The sequence below is a fragment of the Gossypium arboreum genome, chromosome 10 (assembly GCF_025698485.1).
Source record: "Gossypium arboreum isolate Shixiya-1 chromosome 10, ASM2569848v2, whole genome shotgun sequence".
Taxonomy (NCBI): domain Eukaryota; kingdom Viridiplantae; phylum Streptophyta; class Magnoliopsida; order Malvales; family Malvaceae; genus Gossypium; species Gossypium arboreum.
Window position 1 is genome coordinate 565,178 of NC_069079.1, and position 25,437 is coordinate 590,614.

At 34.3% G+C, this 25,437-nt stretch overlaps 5 protein-coding genes and 1 pseudogene across 6 annotated transcripts; 4 read left to right on the forward strand and 2 right to left on the reverse strand.

The window, feature by feature from the left end:
- Positions 1 to 1,079: 1,079 nt before the first annotated feature.
- LOC108488071 (berberine bridge enzyme-like 7) lies at positions 1,080 to 2,672 on the forward strand (annotated as a pseudogene).
- A 2,643-nt stretch (positions 2,673 to 5,315) lies between these two features.
- LOC108488555 (berberine bridge enzyme-like 17) lies at positions 5,316 to 7,104 on the reverse strand. Its single transcript, XM_017792839.2, has one exon. The coding sequence runs from the start codon at positions 7,048 to 7,050 to the stop codon at positions 5,437 to 5,439; it is 1,614 nt and encodes a 537-aa protein (XP_017648328.1). The 5' UTR covers positions 7,051 to 7,104; the 3' UTR covers positions 5,316 to 5,436.
- Positions 7,105 to 9,531: 2,427 nt separating this feature from the next.
- On the reverse strand, positions 9,532 to 16,473 carry LOC108489234 (probable pre-mRNA-splicing factor ATP-dependent RNA helicase DEAH5). 2 transcript variants are annotated; one of them, XR_001871932.2, is made up of 3 exons: positions 13,169 to 16,473; positions 12,058 to 12,529; positions 9,532 to 11,492 (listed from the first exon to the last, which is right to left on the reverse strand). XR_001871932.2 is itself a non-coding variant. In XM_017793612.2 (2 exons), exons 1-2 carry the CDS (start codon positions 16,333 to 16,335, stop codon positions 12,136 to 12,138), a joined length of 3,561 nt encoding a protein of 1,186 aa, XP_017649101.1. In that variant the 5' UTR covers positions 16,336 to 16,473; the 3' UTR covers positions 11,891 to 12,135. The 2 variants fall into 2 exon arrangements, 1 of the variants encoding a protein (XP_017649101.1); XM_017793612.2 differs by lacking the exon at positions 9,532 to 11,492 and having other exon boundaries at positions 11,891 to 12,529.
- On the forward strand, positions 9,839 to 11,785 carry LOC108488072 (berberine bridge enzyme-like 21). The gene has a single exon (XM_017792384.2). The coding sequence runs from the start codon at positions 9,839 to 9,841 to the stop codon at positions 11,567 to 11,569; it is 1,731 nt and encodes a 576-aa protein (XP_017647873.1). The 3' UTR covers positions 11,570 to 11,785.
- Positions 16,474 to 19,025: 2,552 nt separating the features above from the next.
- On the forward strand, positions 19,026 to 21,109 carry LOC108488073 (berberine bridge enzyme-like 21). Its single transcript, XM_017792385.2, has one exon. The coding sequence runs from the start codon at positions 19,301 to 19,303 to the stop codon at positions 20,888 to 20,890; it is 1,590 nt and encodes a 529-aa protein (XP_017647874.1). The 5' UTR covers positions 19,026 to 19,300; the 3' UTR covers positions 20,891 to 21,109.
- Positions 21,110 to 23,564: 2,455 nt separating this feature from the next.
- LOC108488843 (berberine bridge enzyme-like 19) lies at positions 23,565 to 25,437 on the forward strand. The gene has a single exon (XM_017793126.2). It carries the CDS (start codon positions 23,635 to 23,637, stop codon positions 25,216 to 25,218), a length of 1,584 nt encoding a protein of 527 aa, XP_017648615.1. The 5' UTR covers positions 23,565 to 23,634; the 3' UTR covers positions 25,219 to 25,437.

The window sequence follows — 25,437 nt, forward strand, 5'->3', positions numbered from 1 at the left end:
TTAGTATGATTAGAATTTTAATTTTAATCTATTTAAAGGGCCATCATATCCTTATTTTGACAAGCCAATGAGTAATGACTTTTCTTTGAGAGTGACAAAATGTAGTTGCATATGAATTTTGGTAAAAGTTTCGTGGTAACTATCGAAATAATTTTGTTCATATTTTACTCTTGTTTGTTTACTAATTTAGTGAAAAATCTAAGCCTCCTTTATTCGTGGTTTTTATTTCTTTGAGGGCTTTTCACTAAAATATTTGTGTTCGTTTTTCTCTGTATTTTCTATTTTGTTATTTATATGAGTCGATCCCAACATTTTGCTTTTAAACATTATGTGACAATGTTCTATTTATTTAAAATTTTTTGTTTTAAAATTAGCTACATAAGATTTGATGTGTCAATAGTTAAATTAATGGTTTTAATAACAAAATGACCTGATTTATATAATCCTAATCTTTTAAGGATGTAATTAGAATATTTTGAAGTTTGGGACCAATTTAGATTGAAAGTTTGGGGATGTTTAGTACAATTAACCCTACATAAAATTAATTGATTTCAAGAAAATTCAAGAATTAATGTAAAAAAATTAAAATTTTATATATTTTTTATTCTTTTAAAAATAGATTTTATAGAATTAAAATTTTATATTTGGGTCAAATAAAAATTAATATATATGGAAAAAAGTCGAATGAAGATTTTATTCAATTTAAAACCAATATAAAAAACAAAATGAATTTTCTTAATTGAAAAGTCTTAGAAACATGTTGTTGAAAGGTGGCCCAATCATGCTGCTGAGATGTCTTTGTTTAATGTATGCAACTTGTATGCATGATGCAGCTCGTGTGTATGCAGCAGTAATATGCTTTGTGTTTTAGTTGCAATGTGATGTTGCTTAGAAAATGAACAAGTTTAATGACAACTTGATGCGTTTAGGTAATAGATTGACTTGTTTTAGTTTACATGTTTAAGACTTCAACAATTTGAGATAAGCTCTGAGCTGATCCAAACATGTCCCTTCCCTCTTTATATATATACCCCCCTCAAATCATAATAACAATGCACCAATACCATCTGGAAAAAAAAATGAAAATTTCAAGCTCCATCTTTTCCCTTATTTCAATCTTCATTTTGTTATTGATTTCATCGGCCACATCTTCCGATTTTGATGGTTTTCTTCAATGCCTTCTTCAACAGTCTAATTCTTCTCTTCCGATCATCGATGCAATATTAACTCCCAACAATTCGACTTTCCAATCTATATACCAATTACGTGCTAATAATCTTCGAACCTTTTTATCAGCAATTTCGAGACCGGTGGCCATTATAACCGCTCTACATCCATCCCATGCACAAGCCGCTGTTATTTGCGCCAAGAGACATGATTTTCAGCTAAGGATTCGAAGTGGTGGTCATGATTTCGAGGGACTTTCGTACACTTCTAAAGTCCCATTTGTTATCCTCGATATGTTCAATCTAAACTCTATAGATATCGACATGTCGACTGAAACAGCGTGGGTTCAAGCAGGAGCTACTACCGGCGAACTTTATTATAGGATAGCCGAGAAGAGCAATGTCCATGGATTCCCATCGGGTGTTTGGACCACTCTAGGCATTGGTGGACACTTCAGTGGAGGTGGGTATGGGTTTTTAATGAGAAAATACGGGCTTTCCATTGATAATGTCATTGATGCACAGTTGATCGACGCTAATGGTCGAATCCTGAACCGTAAATCAATGGGGGAAGATGTGTTTTGGGCTATAAGAGGCGGTAGAATAACGAGCTTTGGTATCATCCTTTAATGGCGGATCAAGTTGGTTCGTGTCCCACCTAGGGTCACTGTTTTCACCGTGCAAAGGACCTTGGAACAAGGCGCAACGGAACTGGCTTATCGTTGGCAACAAGTTGCTCCTAAACTGCTCAAAGATCTCTTCATTAGACTCCAGCCTGTGCCTATCAACAATGGCGGCAACAATAACACTGTTAGGGTTTCATTCATCGGCCATTTTCTGGGACAAGCTGATGGGCTTTTACGATTAATGAACGTAAGCTTCCCCGAGTTGGGTTTGACCCGAAATCACTGTTTAGAGATGAGTTGGGTGGAATCGACCGTATACTGTGCGAATTTCCCCAATGGAACCTCCATTGATGTGTTACTCGATAGAGTTCAAGAAAACAAAGTGTTCTCCAAGAGCAAGTCCGATTACTACAAAGCATTGATCCCCAAACAAGGGTTAGAGACCTTATGGCAAGGATTAATGGACATTGAAGACATCTTGGTCCAGATGAACCCTTACGGTGGGCGAATGGAAGAGATTTTGGACTCGGAGACCTCGTTTGCACACCGAGCCGGAAACCTCTTCATGGTGCTGTACAGGGTCCAATGGTCCGAGTCTCACGGAGGGATCAACGCCACGGAACGTTACGTTGAGATGTCGAGGAGGTTGTACGAGGTAATGGCCCCGTACACATCGAGCAACCCAAGAGAAGCGTTTCTCAACTACCGAGACCTCGACATTGGCAGCAACGAAAGCGACGAGACGGATTTCGAGGATGCTCAAGAATATGGCGCTAAATATTTCCGAAACAATTTCATAAGACTAGCAAAAGCGAAAGCCACGATCGATCCTGAGAATTTCTTCAAGAACGAGCAAAGCATACCACCATTGCCTCATTGAAATCCTGGCCTTCTACAATCATCTATAAATGAAAACCAAATATCTTATGAATTTGCTTGTAATTTTAAACATATCATGCTCTTCCATGTATAAGAAATAAGAATATCTTTATGTGATTTTGTTTGTGTAATTCAATTTTACCATGCATTTCACATTTCCAAATTATGATTCTTATTTTCAATTAATTCTCAAATTTTAAAACATTTTAATTACATCCTCATATTATTGAAGAAGGCAACATCAAAGGGTTGGTAGAGACCAAGCCCCCCTAGAATAGGAAAATATCACATTGGCCCTTTCATAATTTATAAAATTATAAATTAGTAAACAATTAAATTGTACTTTGACCTTCAAAATGATAATTAAATATTATAAATATATAAGTTAATACAATGGATAAATTACATTTTAGCTCTCATAAAAACACAAAACTCGCCTCCTAAAAAAACATAATTTATGGCTTTACCCCTACTATCAATGTTATATGAATTAGATTCTTTCATTATCAATGTTATATCTTATGTAATTAAATTTAAAATGAAAATTTTAAATAAATAAAAAGTTGTCTCATAACATTTAAATAAAATAAAAGTCCATTTAGTCCAAATAAAACGCTTTAGCAGAGTAAACCGGAAACAAACGAACTTAACACCGGAAAAATCACCGAATATAAAGATAAGAGCATTGGTCGACATGAAGCTCTAATATCCTAAATAGAACAAAATCAATAGCAAAACATTTGTTGACGACAAACTCCCAATTTTGCAAGACTACCATTACCGAAACTATTCGCTTCTCGACACGTCTGAACAAAGTTAACATTACCAAATTCGTGCCCAAACAAGTCGAAAGTCTTACAGTATCTCCAAGGCCTCAACAAAGGTCTTAAAATCCATGTAATAGAGTTCAGTGAATCGGATTCTATATATAATTAGTGTAACATCACTTTTACATGGAGATGAGGAGAAGAACTAAAGGGTGGCAACAATCGCCTTTAGTGCTGCTTCAGCAAGGGACAAGGCAGCAATCGGTCCAAAAAAACACCATGCACCAGTCCGTCACTAACCCTCAGCACACCACCTTTACCAGCGCAATTAGAGCCAATCGTCTAAGCTCCATCCACGTTAAAATTCAGAATTGAGACACCAGAGCATTTGGCACATGGTACATAAGGCCAAACGACAGTCGGATTAAAATCCGCGGGCAAATTGGAAAACACCAACGAGACCACCAAAAAATTTAAAAAAACTGATTACCATGCAAGTTCACCATTCGAGCATCAAGATTCAATAAGCCACCAATCTTATGAGTAACAAGTCACCCAAAAATTCAGAAAATATCCAGGTTCTCTTAAAAACACCACCACAATAATTTCTTGCAAACTCCCAATAAATATAGATTGACCAAAGCTAGAAAAGCACATAATAGAAACTATAGAGAGAAAAAAATAATGATCCCTTGTGCTATGGAAACGGATAGAAAATGGACCATGAACTTTTTCAATATTTCCTAATCCACCTTTTCATAACTTAAAAACTCATTATCATTATAACTTGTATAACTTGCATAGCATCTATTGTCGCAATCAACAACCCCAAAATCCAAATCAAATAACCTTGAATATTATCGAGAGTCATATTATCAATAGATCAATATTACCTAGTAATCACAATCACCATTTAAACAAGATAACATTATAGATCCCTAAAGGTTCCAAAGTAGCATGCACGTAATAGTATCACGGGTCACAAATCAAAACTTATGATGAATGCACATAGAATATCGCATGAATGTAAACTGATTAAATAAAATTCATTTGACTCACTTAAATTAACCTGATTTGTGGAATATGTAATTCTTCAAAATATTAGAAACACTTTGAGAGCATGTATCCAAACACTAATACTTGATGTGTTTAGTCTTCTTGTAACTTATTTTGAGAATTAGACTAACTTAAGCAAAACTATTTTCGTTTCCTTAGCAGCTAAATATTTTTGGACATGTCGATTAATATGTATTTATTGTATTTAATTGGTTTTTGGACTCTATCCAAATACTAAAATTACTTTCGTTTTTGGACATGTACGTTTTTGGTACAAAGTTAATTATATTTAATTGACTCTAAAGTATATATTTACTAAAAATGTTCAAAAAAAGTTTGATATTATCTACATTACGTGACATTCGGGTCATGTAAAGAAAAAATATAGAAAAATCAATATCAAGATCCAAAGAAATTTAATTTTTTAACTTAATCACTCATCTATTATTTTATTGTATAAATAGTGAAATTAGATTACACAAATAAAACTACATATATTATTATTTAAAATAAATCTCAAAATTAATTTTAGTGTAATATGAAATGACGTACATAAATTTTATAAATAAAATTTTGATTTGATTCAAAATTTTAAATTATTAACATCTTTCTTAATACATATATAATAATTTTTCGTTTTATATTACTTACATAGATTTTTTATATTCAATTTAAAATTAAATTAATATATTTATTTTTTAAAATATGTGTAACCAAAATAAAGTTTTATATCTACATTTAATCAAAGTTTCTTGTATATAAATTATATCAATTTAAAGATAATGTATCACTTTACGAATTAAATCAAAGTTGATATATAATTTTAAGAATAATTATAATTATTTTATTGTACATAAAGAAATAACAACATACACAGTGAACTTAGATATAATAAAAATGGTAAGGAAATTAAAATTATTGAGAAGATATTTCAATATTGTTTTAATGAGATGGCGGCGTTGGCAAAGGCGGTATGCTTTGTTCGTTCTTGAAGAAATTCTCAGGGTCTATCTTGGCTTTCACACCCGTCAGCCTCAAAAAATTGTTCCTGAAATACTTTGCTCCGTATTCCTTCGCAACCTCAAAATCCGTCTCGCCGCTTTCGTTGCTACCGACGTCGAGGTCTCGGTAATTGAAAAACGCTTCCCTCGGGTTGCTCGACGCATACGGGGCCATCGCATTGTACAACCTCCTTGACATCTCGACATAACGCCCTGTGGCGTTGATCCCTCCGTCGGACTCGGACCATTGGATCCCGTACTGTGCCTTGAAGAGGTTCCCACCGCGGTGCGCAAAGGCTGTCTCCGACTCGGATATCTCCTCCATTCGCCCACCGTAAGGGTTAAATTGCACGAATATGTCTTCAATGTCCATCAACACTTGCCATAAGGTCTCCAACCCTTGTTTGGGGATCACTGCTTTGTAGTAATCGGACTTGGTCTTGTAAAACACTCTGTCTACTTGAACTCTATTGAGCAACACATCAATGGATGTTCCATTGGGGAAACCCGCCCAACTTAAGGCCGATTCGACCCAACTCATCTCTGAACAATCATTTCTGGTCAAACCCAATTCAGGGAATCTTACGTTCATTAATCGTAAAAGTTCATCAGCTTGTCCCAGAAAATGGCCGATGAATGAAACGCTAACAGTTTTATTGTTGCCGCCATTGTTGATAGGCACAGGCTGGAGTCTAATGAAGAGATCTTTGGGCAGTTTAGGAGCAACTTGTTGCCAGCGATAAGCCAGCTCCGTTGCGCCTTGTTCCAAGGTCCTTTGTACGTTGAAAACAGTGACCCTAGGTGGGACACGAACCAGCTTGATCCGCCATGAAAGGATGATACCGAAGCTAGTAGTTCCACCGCCTCTTATAGCCCAAAACACGTCTTCCCCCATTGATTTACGGTCAAGGATTCGACCTTTAGCGTCGATCAATTGTGCATCGATGACATTATCAATGGAAAGCCCGTATTTTCTTATTAAAAATCCATACCCACCTCCACTGAAGTGTCCACCAATGCCAAGAGTGGTACATACACCAGATGGGAATCCATGGACTTCGCTTGTCTTGGCTATACTATAATAAAGTTCGCCGGTAGTAGCTCCGGCTTGAACCCATGCCGTTTCGGTTTTCATGTCGATATCTATAGACTTAAGGTTGAACATATCGAGGATAACAAACGGGACGTCGGAAATATACGAAAGTCCCTCGTAATCATGTCCACCACTTCGAATCCTTAGTTGAAAACCATGACGCTTAGCGCAAATGACCGCAGCTTGTGCATGGGATGGATGTAGAGCGGTTATAATAGCCACCGGCCTTGAAGTCGCAGATAATAAGACTCGAAGATTGTTAGCACGTAATTGATAAATAGATTGGAAAGATGCATTGTTGGGAGTCAATATAGCTCCAGCAATCGAGACAGAATGGTCGGAATGTTTAGGAAGGCATTGAAGAAAAGCATCAAAATCGACCGGATCGTAAGATGCCGCGGATGAAATAGAGAACAAAACGAAAATCGAAACAATGAAACAGGTGTAGCTTGAAGCTTTCATTTTGGAAATAATGTGAAGAGATATGGTAATGGTGCATTGTTGTTATGGTATATATAACGGTGAAGGGGCGGCTTTTGGATCAAATTGAAAAGCTCATTTAAATGTGTGAAAGGTTTAGAAAGCATACGACTTACAAGTTATAAGACTTTTCAATAATGAAATTCAATTTTTTTTATTTTATTATTTAATAAATTCTTTGTTTGACCAAAATATAAAATATTCAATCATTCTTGGAATCATTTAAAATTTCTGATTAATAGTAATAAGTTTCGTTCAACTTTTAATTATTGCTTTATTATAATAATAATAATAATTAATTCATGGTCAAACCAGATTTACTGCATATTTTCCGTTAGCCTTATTATTTTGGCCAACTTTCATTGAATACTATACATAAATATACCCCCAGTCCCCCAAGTTAGGATATATATTGGGTACAATTGTATTCGCATGTTTAGTCTAGATTTTGATAAATAAATAAAATTAAATTGTTAATTTTCGTTAAATTATTGTATATAAATTGTTGAACACAAGCTGATATTCGAGTTTATATATATACACACGTGATCTATCAGATAATCGATTAAGTCTTAACTCGATTGGCATGAATATTATTATCAATACAGGAGGGCGTGTATTTGAGTACGCTGAAACTCATTATTTTCTTTAAAAAAAATAAATTAAGTTTGAAATATAATATTCAAACCTTTGAGCCTCATAAAATTGAGGCAATAATTTCTGAATTTTCATAAATTAGGCCGCCAAGTTAATAAATATAGTGAAGAAAAAGAAATAATTCAAACCTCCCAATCACGTTAAATTGAATTCATTTTTATATTAGTTTTGACATTAAAAACAAATATGAAAGAAATGTTTTTTGGTCATATTTTTCGCGGCACTTCCGCAAAACCAAAAAATCCAATTGTTCATCAACTTGTTATGCAATAATTAAGACAACCATATTATTATTATTATTATTATTATTATTATTATTATTATTATTATTATTATTATCCATGCATGTTAATTTTAGAATTTATTAAATAATTTTGAAAAGAAAAACTAAAAATCAATTCAAACCAAATCATTTTCAACGGTTTATGCCGAGTTGAATTTTATTAGAAAAATAGGCTTCAACTTTCCATAATATAAAATAGATATTAATGAAATTACCTTATAAGAATTATTGATTATTTTATTTACTTAAAAATTTATATAAAAATATTTATGAAAAAACTTTAAAACATTATCAAATAATGTTTAAAATTTATAAACAAAGCTATTTTGTAATATAAATAAAAATTCAAAATTTAAACCAAACTGAAATATCACAAACTATTCAAAAATTTAAAAAAAACACTCAACCGAAAAAAATCAAAATAACCCTTAAATATTTTACTTGTATAACTAAAAATTTAATAAAATATGATAAATTTTGTTGAATATTTATGACATTTCTTGGAAGAAATAAATTTGAAACTTTTATTACACGTCAGCAGCGGAAGAAAAAGTTGAAATTTAAATTTAATAGAAAAAAATAGAATGTTGAATAAAAGTCATAGATGTATATACAAACACGATAACATATTTAATTTTTTATACATACCCTTTAATCAGGGGCCAATTTAAAAGCTAGGCAGACAGGTTGAGCTCCCAAAATAAAAAATTTATATATAAAAAATTTATATTTTAATCTCAAAAAATAAAAAAAAATCTAGTCTCTTAAAAATAATGAAATTATAAATTAATAAATAATAAAATTATGTTTTGACTTTTAAAATTTATAATTAAATTTCGACCTCTTTCAAAGAATTTCTAGATTCACCTTTACATTTGATAAAAAAGAACAAATTACTGTCTTATACACATCATAAGACTGTCATTGGTTGTTGGATGCCATTTTATTTAAGACGAGACCCGAAAAAAATTAAACAAATGTCACATGAAGTAGTTATAGTTAGAGAAACTTACCACACTGACTCAATTTGAGTTCAATGTGACTTAGTTTATTGACACTTAAAAAATAAAATTTGTGAGCCAAAATTTTCTTCCTTTTTCCTCTCTAACCTTCATAACTTTTTTATAATATTTTTTCAATATTTTAATAAATAAAAGCCTTTGTGGCTAATTGTTGGTAATTTGATAGCATGAACACCTCTACACCCCTTGTTTGAATAATTAATACCAATGTCCAAAAGAAAAAGTAAAATAATTTTCTTTTTAAATTGGGTTAATGTAATATTTTGTAATTAAATTTAATTTCAAAGTTTAATTTGATACTTACATCAAACTACATCATATATTCCAATAAATGTTTGATATATATACTCTAGTAAAATAATCATAGATACTTAATTAGGACAAATAAAAGACTCAAGTACCAAATTGGTACAAAAAACACCCTCAAATATCAAATTAAATAAAAAGAGTTAAATACGAAAATAAACATTTAAAATCAAACTCAAGTACAAAACTAAACTAAATAAAAAAAACTAAATACCAAATTAAATATTAATACTAAACATAAATACCAAATAATACATTAACGCTTTCAAATTTAGTAACAATATTGGCATGCATATAATCATTCATTTAAGTCGGTTTATCTCCATCTATTACAGCTGCTTTTTTTTTTCTTTGGGTGAATCGCACTTCAACCAATGTCCCATGGCCATGTATTAGCCACTAGAATCCACGTTTCCACCTTGCGGCGGATGATACCATACGCCTTTTGCCGCATTTAGATTCCTCGTGGTTCCAATGCTATTCGCAAATTCCCATTTCATGAATGTTAATCACAACGCACCGACTACAAACAATGACGCCGCCATTGTCAACACCATCGCTTCTTCCTCTCTTACTTGTAGCTTTCAACATTTGCTTTTCCCTGGCAGCATCCAATTCCATTTATGAATCCTTTGTTCAATGCCTGAAAACCCGTTCTAACTCATCGGATAATATCTCCGACATTGTTTACTCTCACTCCAATGCTACATATGAAATCGTTTTGGAACAGTATATTCGTAATGCTCGTTTCAACACTTCTTCAACGCCAAAGCCTGTGATCATCATTACACCTTTGACGGAATCCCATGTCTCGGCTGCCGTTATATGTTCCAACAATATTGGGTTTCAGCTTAGGATTCGGAGTGGCGGCCATGACTTCGAGGGGGTCTCTTATGTGTCTGACCAACCCTTTTTCATCCTCGACATGTTCAATCTTCGTTCAATATCGATTAACATGGCGGATCAATCAGTTTGGGTTCAGTCAGGTGCAACGCTTGGGGAACTTTACTATAGGATTTGGGAAAAGAGTAAAGTTTATGGATTCCCTGCTGGTGTTTGCCCCACTGTGGGTGTTGGTGGTCATATCAGCGGTGCTGGTTATGGTAACATGGTGAGAAAATATGGTCTCTCAGTGGACTATGTGGTGGATGCCAAGATAGTTGATGTTAATGGCAATATCCTGGATAGAAAAGCTATGGGAGAGGATCTCTTTTGGGCTATCAGAGGTGGCGGAGGAGCTAGTTTCGGGGTGATTCTAGCTTTCAACATCAAGCTTGTTGAAGTCCCCGAAACGGTGACGGTTTTCAAGCTCGAAAGAACCTTGGAACAAAACGCTACAGATGTTGTTTACAAATGGCAATCCGTTGCTCCCACAACAGATGACAATCTGTTCATGAGGATGCTGGTGCAGCCAGTTACATTAAACAAGCAAAAGACCATCAAGATTTCAATCATGGCATTGTATTTAGGGGATGTCAATAGTGTTGTTCCTTTGTTGGCTGAGGATTTCCCTGAATTGGGTCTTGTAACAGAGGATTGCTTTGAGATGAGTTGGATTGAATCAGCTCTATGGTGGGCTAGTTTTGGCAAAGGAACTTCACCTACTGTGTTGCTTGATAGAGAATCTTACCATGTGAAGTTCATGAAGAGGAAATCTGATTATGTGAAGACCCCAATATCAAAAGATGGGCTGCAATGGCTTTGGAAGAAGATGATTGAATTGGAGGAGCCAGGGTTGGTTTTCAATCCATATGGTGGAAAAATGAATGAAATAAAGGAAACAGAGACACCATTCCCGCATAGAGCAGGGAATTTGTTTAAGATACAGTATTCAATAAACTGGAAGGATATGGGAATTGAGGCTGACAAAAGGAGCAGAAGCCTGGTGAATAGGCTTCACAGTTACATGACTAGCTTTGTCTCTAAAAACCCAAGGAGTGCTTATTTGAACTATAGGGACCTTGATATTGGCATCACCAAGAATTGGAGCTATCAAGAAGGTAAAGTTTATGGAGAGAGTTACTTCAATGGAAATTTTGAGAGATTGGTGGATGTGAAGACAGCAGTGGATCCCCATAATTTCTTTAGGAATGAACAGAGCATCCCTCCTCGTACGATCAAGGCATGGAACGAAAAAAATGGAGGGAGCATTCCACCTAGTACAAGCAAGGCATGGAACAAATCAAAACCTTATGTTATGATCATATTATTCACGGCCATAGGTATCATATAATATAATCTTTTCCATAACTCGTCATTTTTTTTGTTGAAAACTCGGTATTTTGCACTTCTCGAGATGATGATGATGATGATGATGATGATTTCTATTTTGGCTTAAGATAGAATGCAATGATGATAAATGTGCTCAAAGAACTATATTAAACATAGACAAATATACATTTTGTCCTAATTGTTATGCTTATCAACCACATAGCATTTCCTTTAATAATGGGTAATCTTAAGATACTCTTTTAAGATTACATGATATGCTGTTTATGATACTAACATGAAACTGAATACACTATTTATCATTTTGAATATGTTAAATATGTAATGATCTTAAAAGGTGCCCTTTAAGGCATTTGTTAGTAGTAAATTCATGGGGGCAACAACAATTGAGTTAGCAATAAAACATACTTTATACATAGGGCAAGGAAATAACACAAAATTGTGAACAAGTTATGATATAGTGGGAAATGACAGTAAGTTCAGGCTTCTAACCTGTGAAACCTCAACCAAACCTCAACTTTGAACAGAGAAATACAAGGTGAGATGCAGAGCAGAGCAGACGAAAAGATATCAAGCTCGTCGTTTACTAAGCCGCCAAGAATTAGGTTCATGATATCTATCATAAAGTGGTTCAATTCGTTCTTGACGCTTCCGCTTGCTCATTTTCGTGGGATCTGCTACTTTAAAGAACCTGGGAGCCAGTTCAACCAGCCACTTGGGATCTACGACTGTTACCTCTCGCATGTACTCCTTTGTAGTCATTACCAGCTCATGGTAGATCACCCAGTCCGGTTGTCTCTGAAACAGGGCGCTGCTTGGGTGTATATAAACAGGCTGGTTCTCCACCAGTGTTCTATATCCTTCCTGCGGGTCTTTCCTAGCAGCATGGAAAAAGAACCCTGCCGTGATAGCTTTCCTGATCTTTGTAAAGTTCTTTCCGGCGCACACTACATCCAATTTGTACCTAAAATCAAAAGCATCAGCTATCATGTTAAAACCTGAATCACAAGTAATAACTTTTAACAACTTAAAAGGTATTTTAATACTCATACTAGTGAACATAACAGACACAGACAGATGAATGAATCAAGAGAGAGAGGAACATAGGACTGGTTGACACTAATGTAGAACATCTTCACATTATTACCAATAAGAGACTACCATGATTCATAGTACAAGAGCAAAAAGGAAAGTTCAGAGAATCAGAGACATTCACAATTAAATTTGCATTCTCCTAAGGACAAATCCACGATCCCTAGTATATGGCACCCAAAAGTAAGAAACTTGTAAAGCAGGTAACTCAGAAATTTGCAGGTCAATTAAGCTCAAATATTCTGTATATTTTGACTTGTAAAGCAACTGTGGTTGGTCGCTTGGAGCTTATCATTGTAGTAATAATCATATCAAATGTTAGTAAAGATTTGTTCGACTAGTGATGTCAAAAGAATGTTGAAATATAAACAATGCAAGATAGATAACTATCAGAGATCAGGACACAGTTAAAATCATAGGACCATGAATGTTAAACATGAACAGAACTATCAAGACCAGAAACAATTTGCAAAACCAAGATATCATAAAACCAAAAGCTAGATGAACATACTTATCCATGATGCTGAGAAGCTGTTTTCTGACATCCTGTGCCCTCCTCAAGGATCTAGACTGAACAAAATTTTCAAAACACCAAGGTCCTGAAAAGTTCTTTGCTTTCCAAGCTTCATATACAGCAAGTAGAGTCAAATGATCTCCTTCAGGCTGGAAAAACTTGGCCCTCTTCTGATCAGCCTGAGCTTGCTTTTCCCTTGGCCTGTAGAAGATATTACCTGTTTGGATCATTGCAATAATTGTCAATATCTCATCACTACACCCGAGGTCCACGCTGGCCAGTAACATCTTGGATAGTGGAGGATCAAGAGGAAATTCTGCCATTTTTCTACCCAATTTAGTCAAAAGTCCCTCCTCATCAAGAGCCCCTAGACTGTATAATTGCTCCATGGCAGAAATGAGAGCTTGGGGTGGAGGGGGATCCATAAAATCAAAAGAAAGGAGATCATTTATGCCCATGGCCTTCATTTGTAGTGTTATCATGCCAAGATTAATCCTCTGGATTTCAGGAATTGTGGTAGGTGACATCTCATTTCGATATGCACTTTCAGTGTATAAGCGGTAGCATTTTCCAGGTCCAGTACGTCCAGCACGCCCAGCACGTTGCTTTGCTGATGCTTGTGAGATTGGTGTTATGATTAGGGAATCAAGCCCTTGCTTTGGATTATAAACATTTTGTTTTGCAAAACCAGGATCAACCACATAGAATATTCCATCTATAGTTAAAGAAGCCTCAGCAATATTGGTTGCCACCACCACCTTCCTTTTCCCTGGAGGTGCTGGATCGAAAATCCTAGACTGCATTTCACTAGGAAGGGCACTATAAACTGGTAAAATAATCAACTCTGGAACATTTTTACCTAGCCCTTTCATCCTCTCGTAAAGAGACTGGCATGCAAAATCAATTTCCTCCTGACCAGTCAAGAAGAGGAGAATGTCACCTTCAGGTTCAGTCAAGTGTATCTGTAGGACTGTTATCAAGGCAGCATCTAGGTAGTCACTCTCAGGCTGTTTCGTATAGAGTATCTCCACAGGAAACGTTCTCCCAGGAATTGTGAAAATATTACAGTTGAAGAAATACCCTGAAAACTTCTCCGCATCCAGTGTAGCAGATGTAACAATCAGACGAAGATCAGGCCTCCGTTTCACAAGCTGCTTCAATAACCCAAAAAGGACATCAGTATGAATTGTACGCTCATGTGCTTCATCAAGCATAATGACCGAGTATTGAGAAAGATTCTCATCAATCAGAATCTCCCTTAGAAGCATGCCGTCAGTCATGTACTTGATGACAGTATCTGGTCCAGTACAATCTTCAAAGCGAATAGCATAACCAACTTCCTCCCCTAACCGACAACCAAATTCCTCAGCTACCCTCTTCGCCACAGACATTGCAGCCACCCTACGAGGTTGAGTACATCCGATCTTACCCCTTGTAGTGTACCCAGCCTCAGCAAGGTACTGGGTTACCTGTGTAGTCTTACCTGAACCAGTCTCACCAATGACCACCAGTACCTGATTGTCATGCACAGCTTGAATGAGTTCTTTTTTCAGTTTATAAATGGGAAGGCTCTGCCTCTGCTCTTGAATTGAAAGTTTAGACCTCTGTCCAAAAGTCAAAGCTTTTCCATAAGCATCCTTCTTCCATTCAGGCATATCATATGCTGACAATCCAACACCTCTAAGCTCCTGCGCAAGATGCCTCTCACCAGTCTCTGGCATTGGGTCTTCCCAAGGACGATTAAGATCCTTTGGAATTGAATCCAGCATTGTCCTCTGCTGCTGCTCTCGTACTTCTCTCCGTTCCTTAATAAGTGCAGACTGGAGAGCAGCGGCTCGACTCAAGGACCCTTCTGGATTTTTAAATATTTTTACTGGTGACATATCGACAGAGTACCTAGTCTGCCCTTGTAAAAAGGCAGGTTCATCCTCATTCATCTCAATCTCCAACTCTTCCTCGGCACCCTCTTCTTGATAAAGCATTCCATCTCCGTCCTCGTCATACATTGGATACTCGTCTAGTCTCAAAACACCAGAAGCAATCAACTGTTTGGCTTCCCACCTCTCCGGTGAACTCATTCTCTTCAAAGGCCTACGCGATGGGGCAGCATCCTCATCCTCTAGAATCCTAATCCCTGAAAGACCAGTTCTTGTCACGGGCCCTTCTTTCCCCCCTGAAGGATTGGTTCTAAAGGAATCATCATCTGAACTCTTCTTCAATGGCAGCAAATCCCTACCAGTATTCTGATCAACATCTCTCATAGACAAACTCAACTTCTGACCTGAAATCGAAATTACCTTCACATAAACCTCCTGATCCCGTTTCACAACATCTTTAGCATTGGGAATCCTTCTACTAGCCATCTGGGAAACATGAACCAAACCCTCCTTTCCCCTTAACTCATTCAACTCTACGAAACAACCCGAATCCATCACTCTCGAAACCCTCCCCTTGTATACCTTATACAATTCAGGCTCATTATCCCTATACTTCCCATTACTCCTGCCCCCGTCTTCATCACGTTCCACATTATCCCGGTCCCTGTTTCTGCCCCTATTCCTAAAATCCCTGTCATCCTCATTATCCCGGGTTCGATTCCTATTTCTTCCTCGAATGCCATAATCCCTCCTATCCTTCTCCTCCTCCTCCTCCTCCTTATATCTATCTCTATGCCTACTCCTATCTCTGCCCCTATCTCTATCCCTATCCCTATCCCTATCCCTATCTCTATCTCTGTCCCTCTTATCCCTATCCCTATCCTTATCCTTCCTATCTCGCATCTCCATCTCAATTTCCTTCTCTAGTTCTTTGGCTCTATCCTTATCATCAGCAATCGCTAAAGCTTTAAATTTAGACTTCTTACCGTCACCGGTGTTTTCCGCCTTGGAATCCTTGTCGGCTGCTTTGGGTTTCGGAGGCAGGATCGCGTGGATAATAGTGAGAAGCGTGCGAACGAAGTAATCGGGCAACTCGGCACCGTTTTCTTTGAGCTTGGCATCGAATTCATCGACAGTGTTAGAGTGACGGCCCATGTCGGTGATGAATTCGGCCAAAACCTTATCGGCAAACCCAACATGGCTCTCGAGCTCGGAACTGACTTTGGAGACGAGAGAGAGAAATTCGAGTTTCTTCAAAGCATCGTCCTGGGCAGGCGATGATGCCATTGATTGTTTACAATTTTTTTTTTTTTTTGAGGTTTTTCTCAATGGATTCTTTTACAATGGTTATAGGCTTTGGGAATTTTTAGCTCTTTGCTTGTTACGAGAATTTCTCATTTGATCATTTTTAAAAATATATAATCATAAAAATATATAAGAAATCTAAAATTATATATATATAATTTTAAAAATTTAAAATATAAAAGATATATTTCCTAATAAATTCTCAAATTAAAAATATGTGCAAAAAATTAAAAACCAGTTGAAACTTTTATTTAATATGATTATAATTATTAGGGCGAAATGAGCCATAATTTCAGTGTAATTGTATTTATTTAAAACGAAAATAATTATATTTATTTTAAAAATGTATATGACTAAATAAATTTAAATTTCATTATAAATATAATTGTAATTAAAAATAAAACATATTCAAATAATAATAATTAAAATTAATCAAATTGATACTAAAAAATATTTTAACATTACCGAAATATAGATGTGTATAGGGCTCGTACATGCAATTACTAGAATTAACTATTGGAACCAATGGACATTGAATGGCTCATATTATTAATAATTACCATAATATTTTATCAAATTAAATCATTGGAACTTCAATGTAAATTCCTTTCTTTTTCGAAAAAAAAATTACTACATTATAAAAAGTTAAAATATTTGGTGATACAAGGTACAAACCTACTTATCATTAATTAATATAAAAATATTGCACAACTAAAATAATATAAAATATGAAGGGTTCTTGTAAAAGAGTTAAGATAGCACATCAAGATATTTATTTTCTTTCTAAAAGATATTTTTGAGTGATTTAAAAATCATATTGTAGAGGAAGATCTTGCTCAACAATTAAATATGATAAATAAATATTAGAGATTTTCTCGATCATAAAAGTACATAATTATAGTGACATCTACTTCAATCTCTAGATGCGTAATATTTTCTTTTGGTACAAGAATAATAAAAGCATAACTAAACTAGGCGAGCCCAAGTTATTCTAGAATATTTATTGTACAGCAACTAAAGAATTTCATCTGACGGTTGCAAGAAAATATACCTACCTAAGGCTCAGAAAACACCATTGATACCAAACTATCAACTACTTTGTTGGCCTCTCGAAAAACATGTTTGATATGAACCATATAAGAAAGTTGAAGTAGACTCTTAATAGCTCGTAGCACGACTAAATAATGTTGCTCAGCTAGAATTTGCTTGATTCAATTTAATAGCAACAGTATTATTCATCTTAAAAACCACCCATTTGAGATCGAGAGTCCAAGCAACTTTGAGACCCTAAAAGAGCATCCCAAAGCTTGGCATTAATAATATAACAACAGCAGATATTTTTTGAAAAATCCCTAGCTAAAGATAAATCATCTCTCAAGGCCCAAAATTCACCCTCAACACTAATGACTCTTGAAATATGATAATAAACTCTAATTATCCAGTCACCCATATTATTCATTTTAATGTTTGGTTTTCTAAGGTTTCCTTATGTTAGATTAAATTTATTTTAATTTACCCTTTTTCATATTTTATTATGTAATGAGAATGATATATTTATATTAGTGTAAAAAAATTTAATATAAGAGTTTTTGAGATTTTATTAAAATAATATAAAAGATAAAATTAATTTTTTAAATAATATAAGTTATAAATTATTTATTAAAATAATATGAAAGAACAATAATTTTAGGTGTCGCACATGAAAAACACTACTAAAATACGAACTAATTATTGAAATAATAAAATAATAATGAACTAATTATTATTAAATAATTATTGAAATAATAATAAAATAGTGTGGCACAAACCATAGACCACATGAGCAAAACTTTGTTCCTCGCGTGAGTGGAGAGAGTAGCAACTATTTTGTATTTTGAGATTTTTTATTTAGGTCCCTTGATTTTAACTTTTAATTTAATTCCAACCTTAATTTGCAGTTTTAATATTTTTTATTTAGTTCTTGGTTTTAATATTTTTGGATTTACTTTACCCTTTTATGATATTTTTGACAATCCTTTTATGTTTTTAATTATTAATGTTTTTGTATGTATATGGTAAAGATTGAATTTATCGTATAATAATTTTAATTATGTTTAAACAATTAGTTATTATTAACTAATATAATAATATTCGTATATGATATTAAGACTTTTATAAACTTATCGTAATTAATATAACATTGGGTGTTTATATATATATATATATAAAAGGCAGAGTCTACTGATGTGATGTGCTAGGGGTAACTAAGAGTCATGCGTGGTGACACGTTACCCTCTTAGGGGTTACACGTATCCTCAAATACTCTCCAAATGATATAGGCGAACTGGGGCGAGCAAGACCATGGCTAACTGAACTATACCTCACGGACTAGGTAAGTGGTAAGCACAAATGTCTTTGATAGGAAAACTAGGGAATAAGCGAGGGGTCAAATATCGAGTTAGATATATATATGGCGTGCTATATATTCCTTATATAACACATAGTATTTTTTGTATAAAAAAGTTGATACAGTAACTAAAATATGCTTTAAAAAAAGTTGTTTTGGCCAATAAGTATTGTTGCAATGGTAAGACACATTGAATTTTTAAGGGGAGACAAATGTTTAAACCTTGAAGAAGACATTGTTCGGAAGAATAACTACGAACCCCAAATATAGATTGTAAAATGGACCTGAATAAGATAAAAAAAAATTGGAATTGCATGTTGAAAAAAAGGGGAAATCTATAATAAGCAAAACACCATTGGTGTAAAGCTAAACAACTTGCAATGCATGGTGCAAAATACTAACGTGAAAACCGTAAATAAATAATTAAGTAAAAACTACGTTCCTCCGTTAAAAAAAAAAACCAAAAAACAGTAGTATTCTATAATAAGAACAATAAACATAGATGAGAAATAAGTTAAATATTTCATCAAATTCAACATTTGAAAACAAAAACAAAACAAAATGGCAATATCAAAGCTATTGCTTGTGTTTTTCTCTCTTGTGTTCTTCAACCTTTCATTTTCATGGGCAGCTTCGGATCCTACATATCAATCCCTTCTTCAATGCTTGAATGAAATCATTCCCTCCCCTAATGTATCCGCCGTCATCGTCTCTAACAACAATCCTTCCTTTGCATCCATTTTGGAATCACGTATCCATAACGCTCGATTCAATAGGACTTCGACGCTTAAACCGGCAATCATCATTACTCCATCGGACGAATCCCATGTTTCAGCAGCGGTAATATGTTCCCAAAAGGTTGGTTTCCAGCTCAAAATCCGTAGCGGCGGACATGATTACGAAGCGTTATCTTATACTTCCGATAAACCCTTTTTTCTCCTCGACATGTATAATCTTCGGGACGTATCTATCGATATACCAGACGAGTCAGCCTGGGTTCAAACTGGTGCGACACTCGGTGAACTTTATTATCATATATGGGAAAAGAGTAATGTCCATGGATTTCCTGCCGGGGTTTGTCCTACGGTTGGTGTCGGTGGACATATCGGTGGTGCCGGTTACGGTACCATGATAAGAAAATATGGTTTAACAACAGATTATGTTATTGATGCCAAGATAGTTAACGTCAACGGAAAAATTCTAGACCGAAAAGCCATGGGAGAGGATCTTTTTTGGGCTATAAGAGGCGCAGGTGGAGCCAACTTCGGCGTTGTTACAGCTTATAAGATTAAACTCGTTAAAGTACCAGAAAAGGTCACTGTTTTCAGAGTCGAACGATTCTTAGACGATAATGGCACCGAAGTTGCCTTCAAATGGCAAACCGTCGGCGCCACAACCGATCCAAATCTCTTCACGAGAATGCTTTTACAACCCAATACGAAAGACAAGCAAACAACGGTGAAAGTGACGGTCATGGGACTGTATTTAGGTGACATCAATGGCCTTTTAACCTTATTGAACAAAGATTTCCCTGAACTACGTTTAAACAAAGAGAATTGCACTGAGATGCCGTGGATTGACTCAGTTCTTTGGTGGGCAAATTTCGATTTAGGTACACCACCAAACGTATTGTTGGATCGAAACAATAAAGACACTAAATTCGTGAAAAGGAAATCAGATTATGTTCAAACACCGATACCCAAAGATGGGTTGGAATCATTATGGCAAAAGATGGTTCAAAATGAAAAAGTGGGATTGACTTGTAATTCATACGGTGGTAAAATGGATGAAATCGATACTAAAGAGAGTGCATTCCCCCATCGGAAAGGGAATTTGTATAAGATACAATACTCTATAAATTGGGATGATCCTAGTAATGAAGCTGATATTAAGTACACGACTCAAGCCAAAGCGGTTCACGAGTTTATGACTCAGTTCGTGTCCAAGAATCCAAGGAGGGCTTATTTGAATTACAGGGACATTGATATTGGTTCTGCTAAGACTTGGAGCTATGAAGAAGGTAAAGTGTATGGTGAGAGTTATTTTGCCGAAAATTTTGATAGGCTGGTCGACGTGAAGACCGCTGTTGATCCGAACAACTTCTTTAGGAATGAGCAAAGCATCCCTCCTCGCTCCACTAAAACGGCTTAGGATTGGTTTAGCATTGTCTTTTCATCATCTCAAAGCACTTTCTAGAAATAAAAGTATTGTGATTTTGAGGTTCTTTTCGACGGTAAGAGCAATATTGAAATAGCTTTTAAAATACGAAAAAAAAGAATTTATTATATAAATTTCAAAATTATTAATGTTTGTAAATGTTTTGTAATTTACAATTAATATAGTTAATAATATACGATCATTTTAAGTTTACATATTGCATACTCAAATTATTATATTTATCTAATATATAAATAAATCGATTAAAATCAATATTTCATATGTTCATTTGAATTACAATTAAATTACATGTGTATAATTACACTAAATCAAAATTTATATATAAAATTACCCATTAAATAAAAATTCATGTATAATTTTAAAATATACCCCTAATTAATTTGTGTTCATATTTATTTCCTAATTGTTTTGAATAATATTATGAATTTTTATCTTAATATTGTTCACTTATGGACATATGTACTGCTCATAGTCCATTATATACAAACTTTTACTTATATTTTTTATCATCCTTAGCTAGACAATGTTCTTATATAAAAGTTTAACTAATACAATTTATCAAAATAAATTATATTTGAGAATTTGAGAATTTATAAAAATTAAAAATTAATTGAGAATTTTAAATAAGGTTTAAAATTTCCAATTTGAAATCTATTTTATATAGTAGTTAAGTATTTTATATTTGAAATTAATTAATTTTATTCATTTTATATTTGTAAATATATTTATATATATTAATTTATTTCTAAATATATATAGTGATAAATCTAAAACGACACATCAAAATAGACCAATACCAATATGTATCAATACTAGTAAAAATCATACCTCTACTCATAGAGTACTAAATACTTTAATTACTTCAGGTTTTATTTATTTATTTTAAATAAATATTAAAACTATACATAAATTTTGATTCAATGTGCAACGACTTTGATTTTGTGCGATTTTATACATGAAATCTTAATATTGATTCAATTTTGAAATTTTACTAACATTATCGAATTAGTATCATTTTCATTGGATATTACATATACAAACAATATATTAATCTAATATGAAAATAAATGTATATATTTGTTTCTTTAAATATGTACAATTCAACCAAAATCAAAGTTTCATGTATACATATGAGCGACAATACAAATTTCATGTATATAATTGCACCAAATGAAAATTTATGCATTGAATTACACATTAAAACAAAATACATGTTCAAATTTGACAATTATCCCAATTTTTTTTATGAAATAGATTGAAGCAAATAAGATATTTCTCCATCATCCCTCCCCAGACTTTTCTTCTTCTTCTTCTTCTTCTTTTCTGTTTTTTCTACCAACAAGAGTTGACTTTTTTTCCAATATTACAACTACTAAAATCAATACATATACCTAATTCTCACTTAATTTGCAGCTTTTTTGAGTATTCAACCTTAATAATAAATAAAAGTATTTGAAGATATTGCAAAATGTGCAATTATATTTTGGGTTAATTAAGGAAAATTTTTGAAAAGAAATGGATTTTATATTTAATTTATATAAGTTTGATTTTATGAGGCATGAATTTAACAAATTAATTTATCATTTTGAATCAAATATATTATTCTCATAATTTGTTTTAGAAAAAAAAATAATAATACACTAATTAAAATATTTTTCAAAAAATGTGTTGTTCCATCCGATCGAGAAAGAAATATCTATAATAAGCAAAAAAAAAGAAATCCTTGATAAGATATGGCTTAAATTTAGAAAAATCAAAATACACTTTCTTTTTCTAAGTAAATTAATTACGATGCATATGAAAAGTATATGGTCAAATAATATCATTAGTATTTACATAAATATAAAGGATTAATTTTGATTTTAATCCTCAACTTTAATTTGATACAATTTGATTCTACTTTTATAATGTTATTAGTATTTAGTAGGTCCGAATTGGTAATATCATTAATTTCTGTCATTGACTATAGAATTTTTTAAAAAACTTTATACATCCAACTAACATGTAAATTTATGATTGGTTGAATATGATTGACTAGATTTTTCTGCATGCCAGTAACTATATACACGAATAACAATTAAAAAAACCAACCTCGTTACTTGAACAACAACAAGTAATGGTGTTATCAATTTGAAACTAGTATTAACATTATTGTCGAGGGATTTCCGACTCCTTAAGGAGAAGTCAGTAAAGTATCATTTGACCCCTCAACAAGTACTGTATTCTTTCGTAGGGGTTTTGTTTCCCCGCTCTATTAAAAACCCGAATGCTTAAAGTAGCGATTGATTTGCAAAGCAAAAGCACTCGTTAGGTGCCTAACCATTGGAACAATACCAAACTTCCTCTGCTTCAATCAGATGACACTTGTAAAAGCAAATGAACTAAATTATATCAAATTAAAATAGAAGAATTAAATCCCAAAAATTCAGCATAACAGAAGGACTAAAACCAAAATAGACCACATATATAATACTACGTGCCGATTTGGCTAAGAAACAAAAGATAAGAAAAGTAGTTTATTATGTCACACGGTTTTTCATTTTCTGTCTGAATAATTTTCCCATGTAATGTCTTGTCTTTGACTTTGTTGATAGTCAAGGCCGCGTATATTTAAAAACCATTGCACACTGGAGAAATGATCAACCTTATAAATATCCCATTCATCATCTACATATATTACAACACCATACCATTAACACAAAACAAAGCACACGACAATGTCAAATTCAATGGCGATTTCACTTCTATTTTCTCTTCTTTTCCTCAACATTTCCATTTCATCCGCAGCCTCCAACCCTACTTACCAATCGCTTCTCCAATGCTTAAGCCAATCCATTAATCCTTCCCAAAATGTTTCCACCATTCTCTTCTCCAACACCAACCCTTCTTACGCATCAGTTTTGCAAGCGTACATTCGTAACGCTCGGTTCAACACCTCTTCGACGCCTAAACCGGTCATCATCATCACTCCATTGGAAGAATCCCATGTTTCCGCAGCCGTAATCTGTTCTCAGAAAGTCGGTTTTCAGCTCAAAATTCGTAGCGGCGGTCATGATTACGAAGGGTTATCTTATGTTTCCGATAAACCCTTCTTTGTACTCGACATGTTTAACCTTCGGTCTATATCTATCGATATGACGGACGAGTCTGCTTGGGTTGAAACCGGTGCGACACTCGGTGAACTTTATTATAATATATGGGAAAAGAGCAACGTCCATGGATTTCCGGCTGGGTTATGTCCTACAGTCGGCGTTGGTGGCCACCTTAGCGGAGCCGGTTACGGTACTTTGATGAGGAAATACGGTTTATCTTCGGACTATATCGTCGATGCTAAGATAGTTAATGTCGACGGTAAAATTCTAGACCGTAAAGCCATGGGAGAGGATCTTTTTTGGGCTATAAGAGGCGGTGGAGCAGCCAGTTTTGGTGTCGTTTTAGCTTATAAAGTTAAACTAGTTCGTGTACCGGAAACGGTCACCGTTTTCAGACTCGAAAGATTATTAGCTGATAACGCTACTGACATTGCTTTAAAATGGCAATCCATTGCTCCGACGACCGATGAAAATCTCTTCACGAGAATGCTGTTGCAGCCGGTTACAAGAAACCGGCAAAGGACGATGAGAGTGACGGTGATCGGACAGTATTTAGGGAACGCCGACGGTGTCGTAGCTTTATTAAGCAAAGATTTCCCTGAGTTAGGTTTAAAAAACGAGAACTGCACAGAGATGACATGGATTGACTCAGTTCTTTGGTGGGCAAATTTCGATGCCGGAACACCACCGACAGCTTTGATTGACCGGAACGTTAACGACGCCGATTTCTTAAAGAGGAAATCAGATTACGTTCAGACTCCGATTTCCAAAAATGGGTTGGAATCATTATGGCAAAAGATGGTCGAATTAGGAAACGTGGGATTAGCATGCAACGCATACGGTGGAAGAATGGACGAAATCGACGATAAAGAAACACCGTTCCCACATCGGAAAGGGAATTTGTATAAGATACAGTACTCAGTGAACTGGAACGAGCCGGGGAATGAAACGGAGATGAATCGGACGAGTCAAGCGAAAGCACTTCACGAGTTCATGACTCAGTTCGTGTCGAAGAACCCAAGGAGAGCTTACTTGAATTATAGGGACATTGACATTGGTGTGGCAGAAAATTGGAGCTATGAAGAAGGTAAAGTATATGGGGAGAGTTATTTCGCCGGAAATTATGAGAGGTTGGTCGACGTGAAAACCGCCGTCGATCCTAACAACTTTTTCAGAAATGAACAAAGCATTCCTCCTCGTACTAAGTGAGACCATATGATAGAAGAAAGATATATAGATGTAGTTTATTAATATACTTTCGAGTTCCTTTCTTTTCTTCTTCTTTTTTCATTAAATTCTGTTATCAGTTCTTCTACTTTGAAAAAATTATAAATTTCGTTTAATTTGATCAATTTTAGTCCTTTTAGTTTCTTAATTTTGAAATTTTAGTCTTGAACTAAATAATAATAATTAAATTTTTTGTTTAAA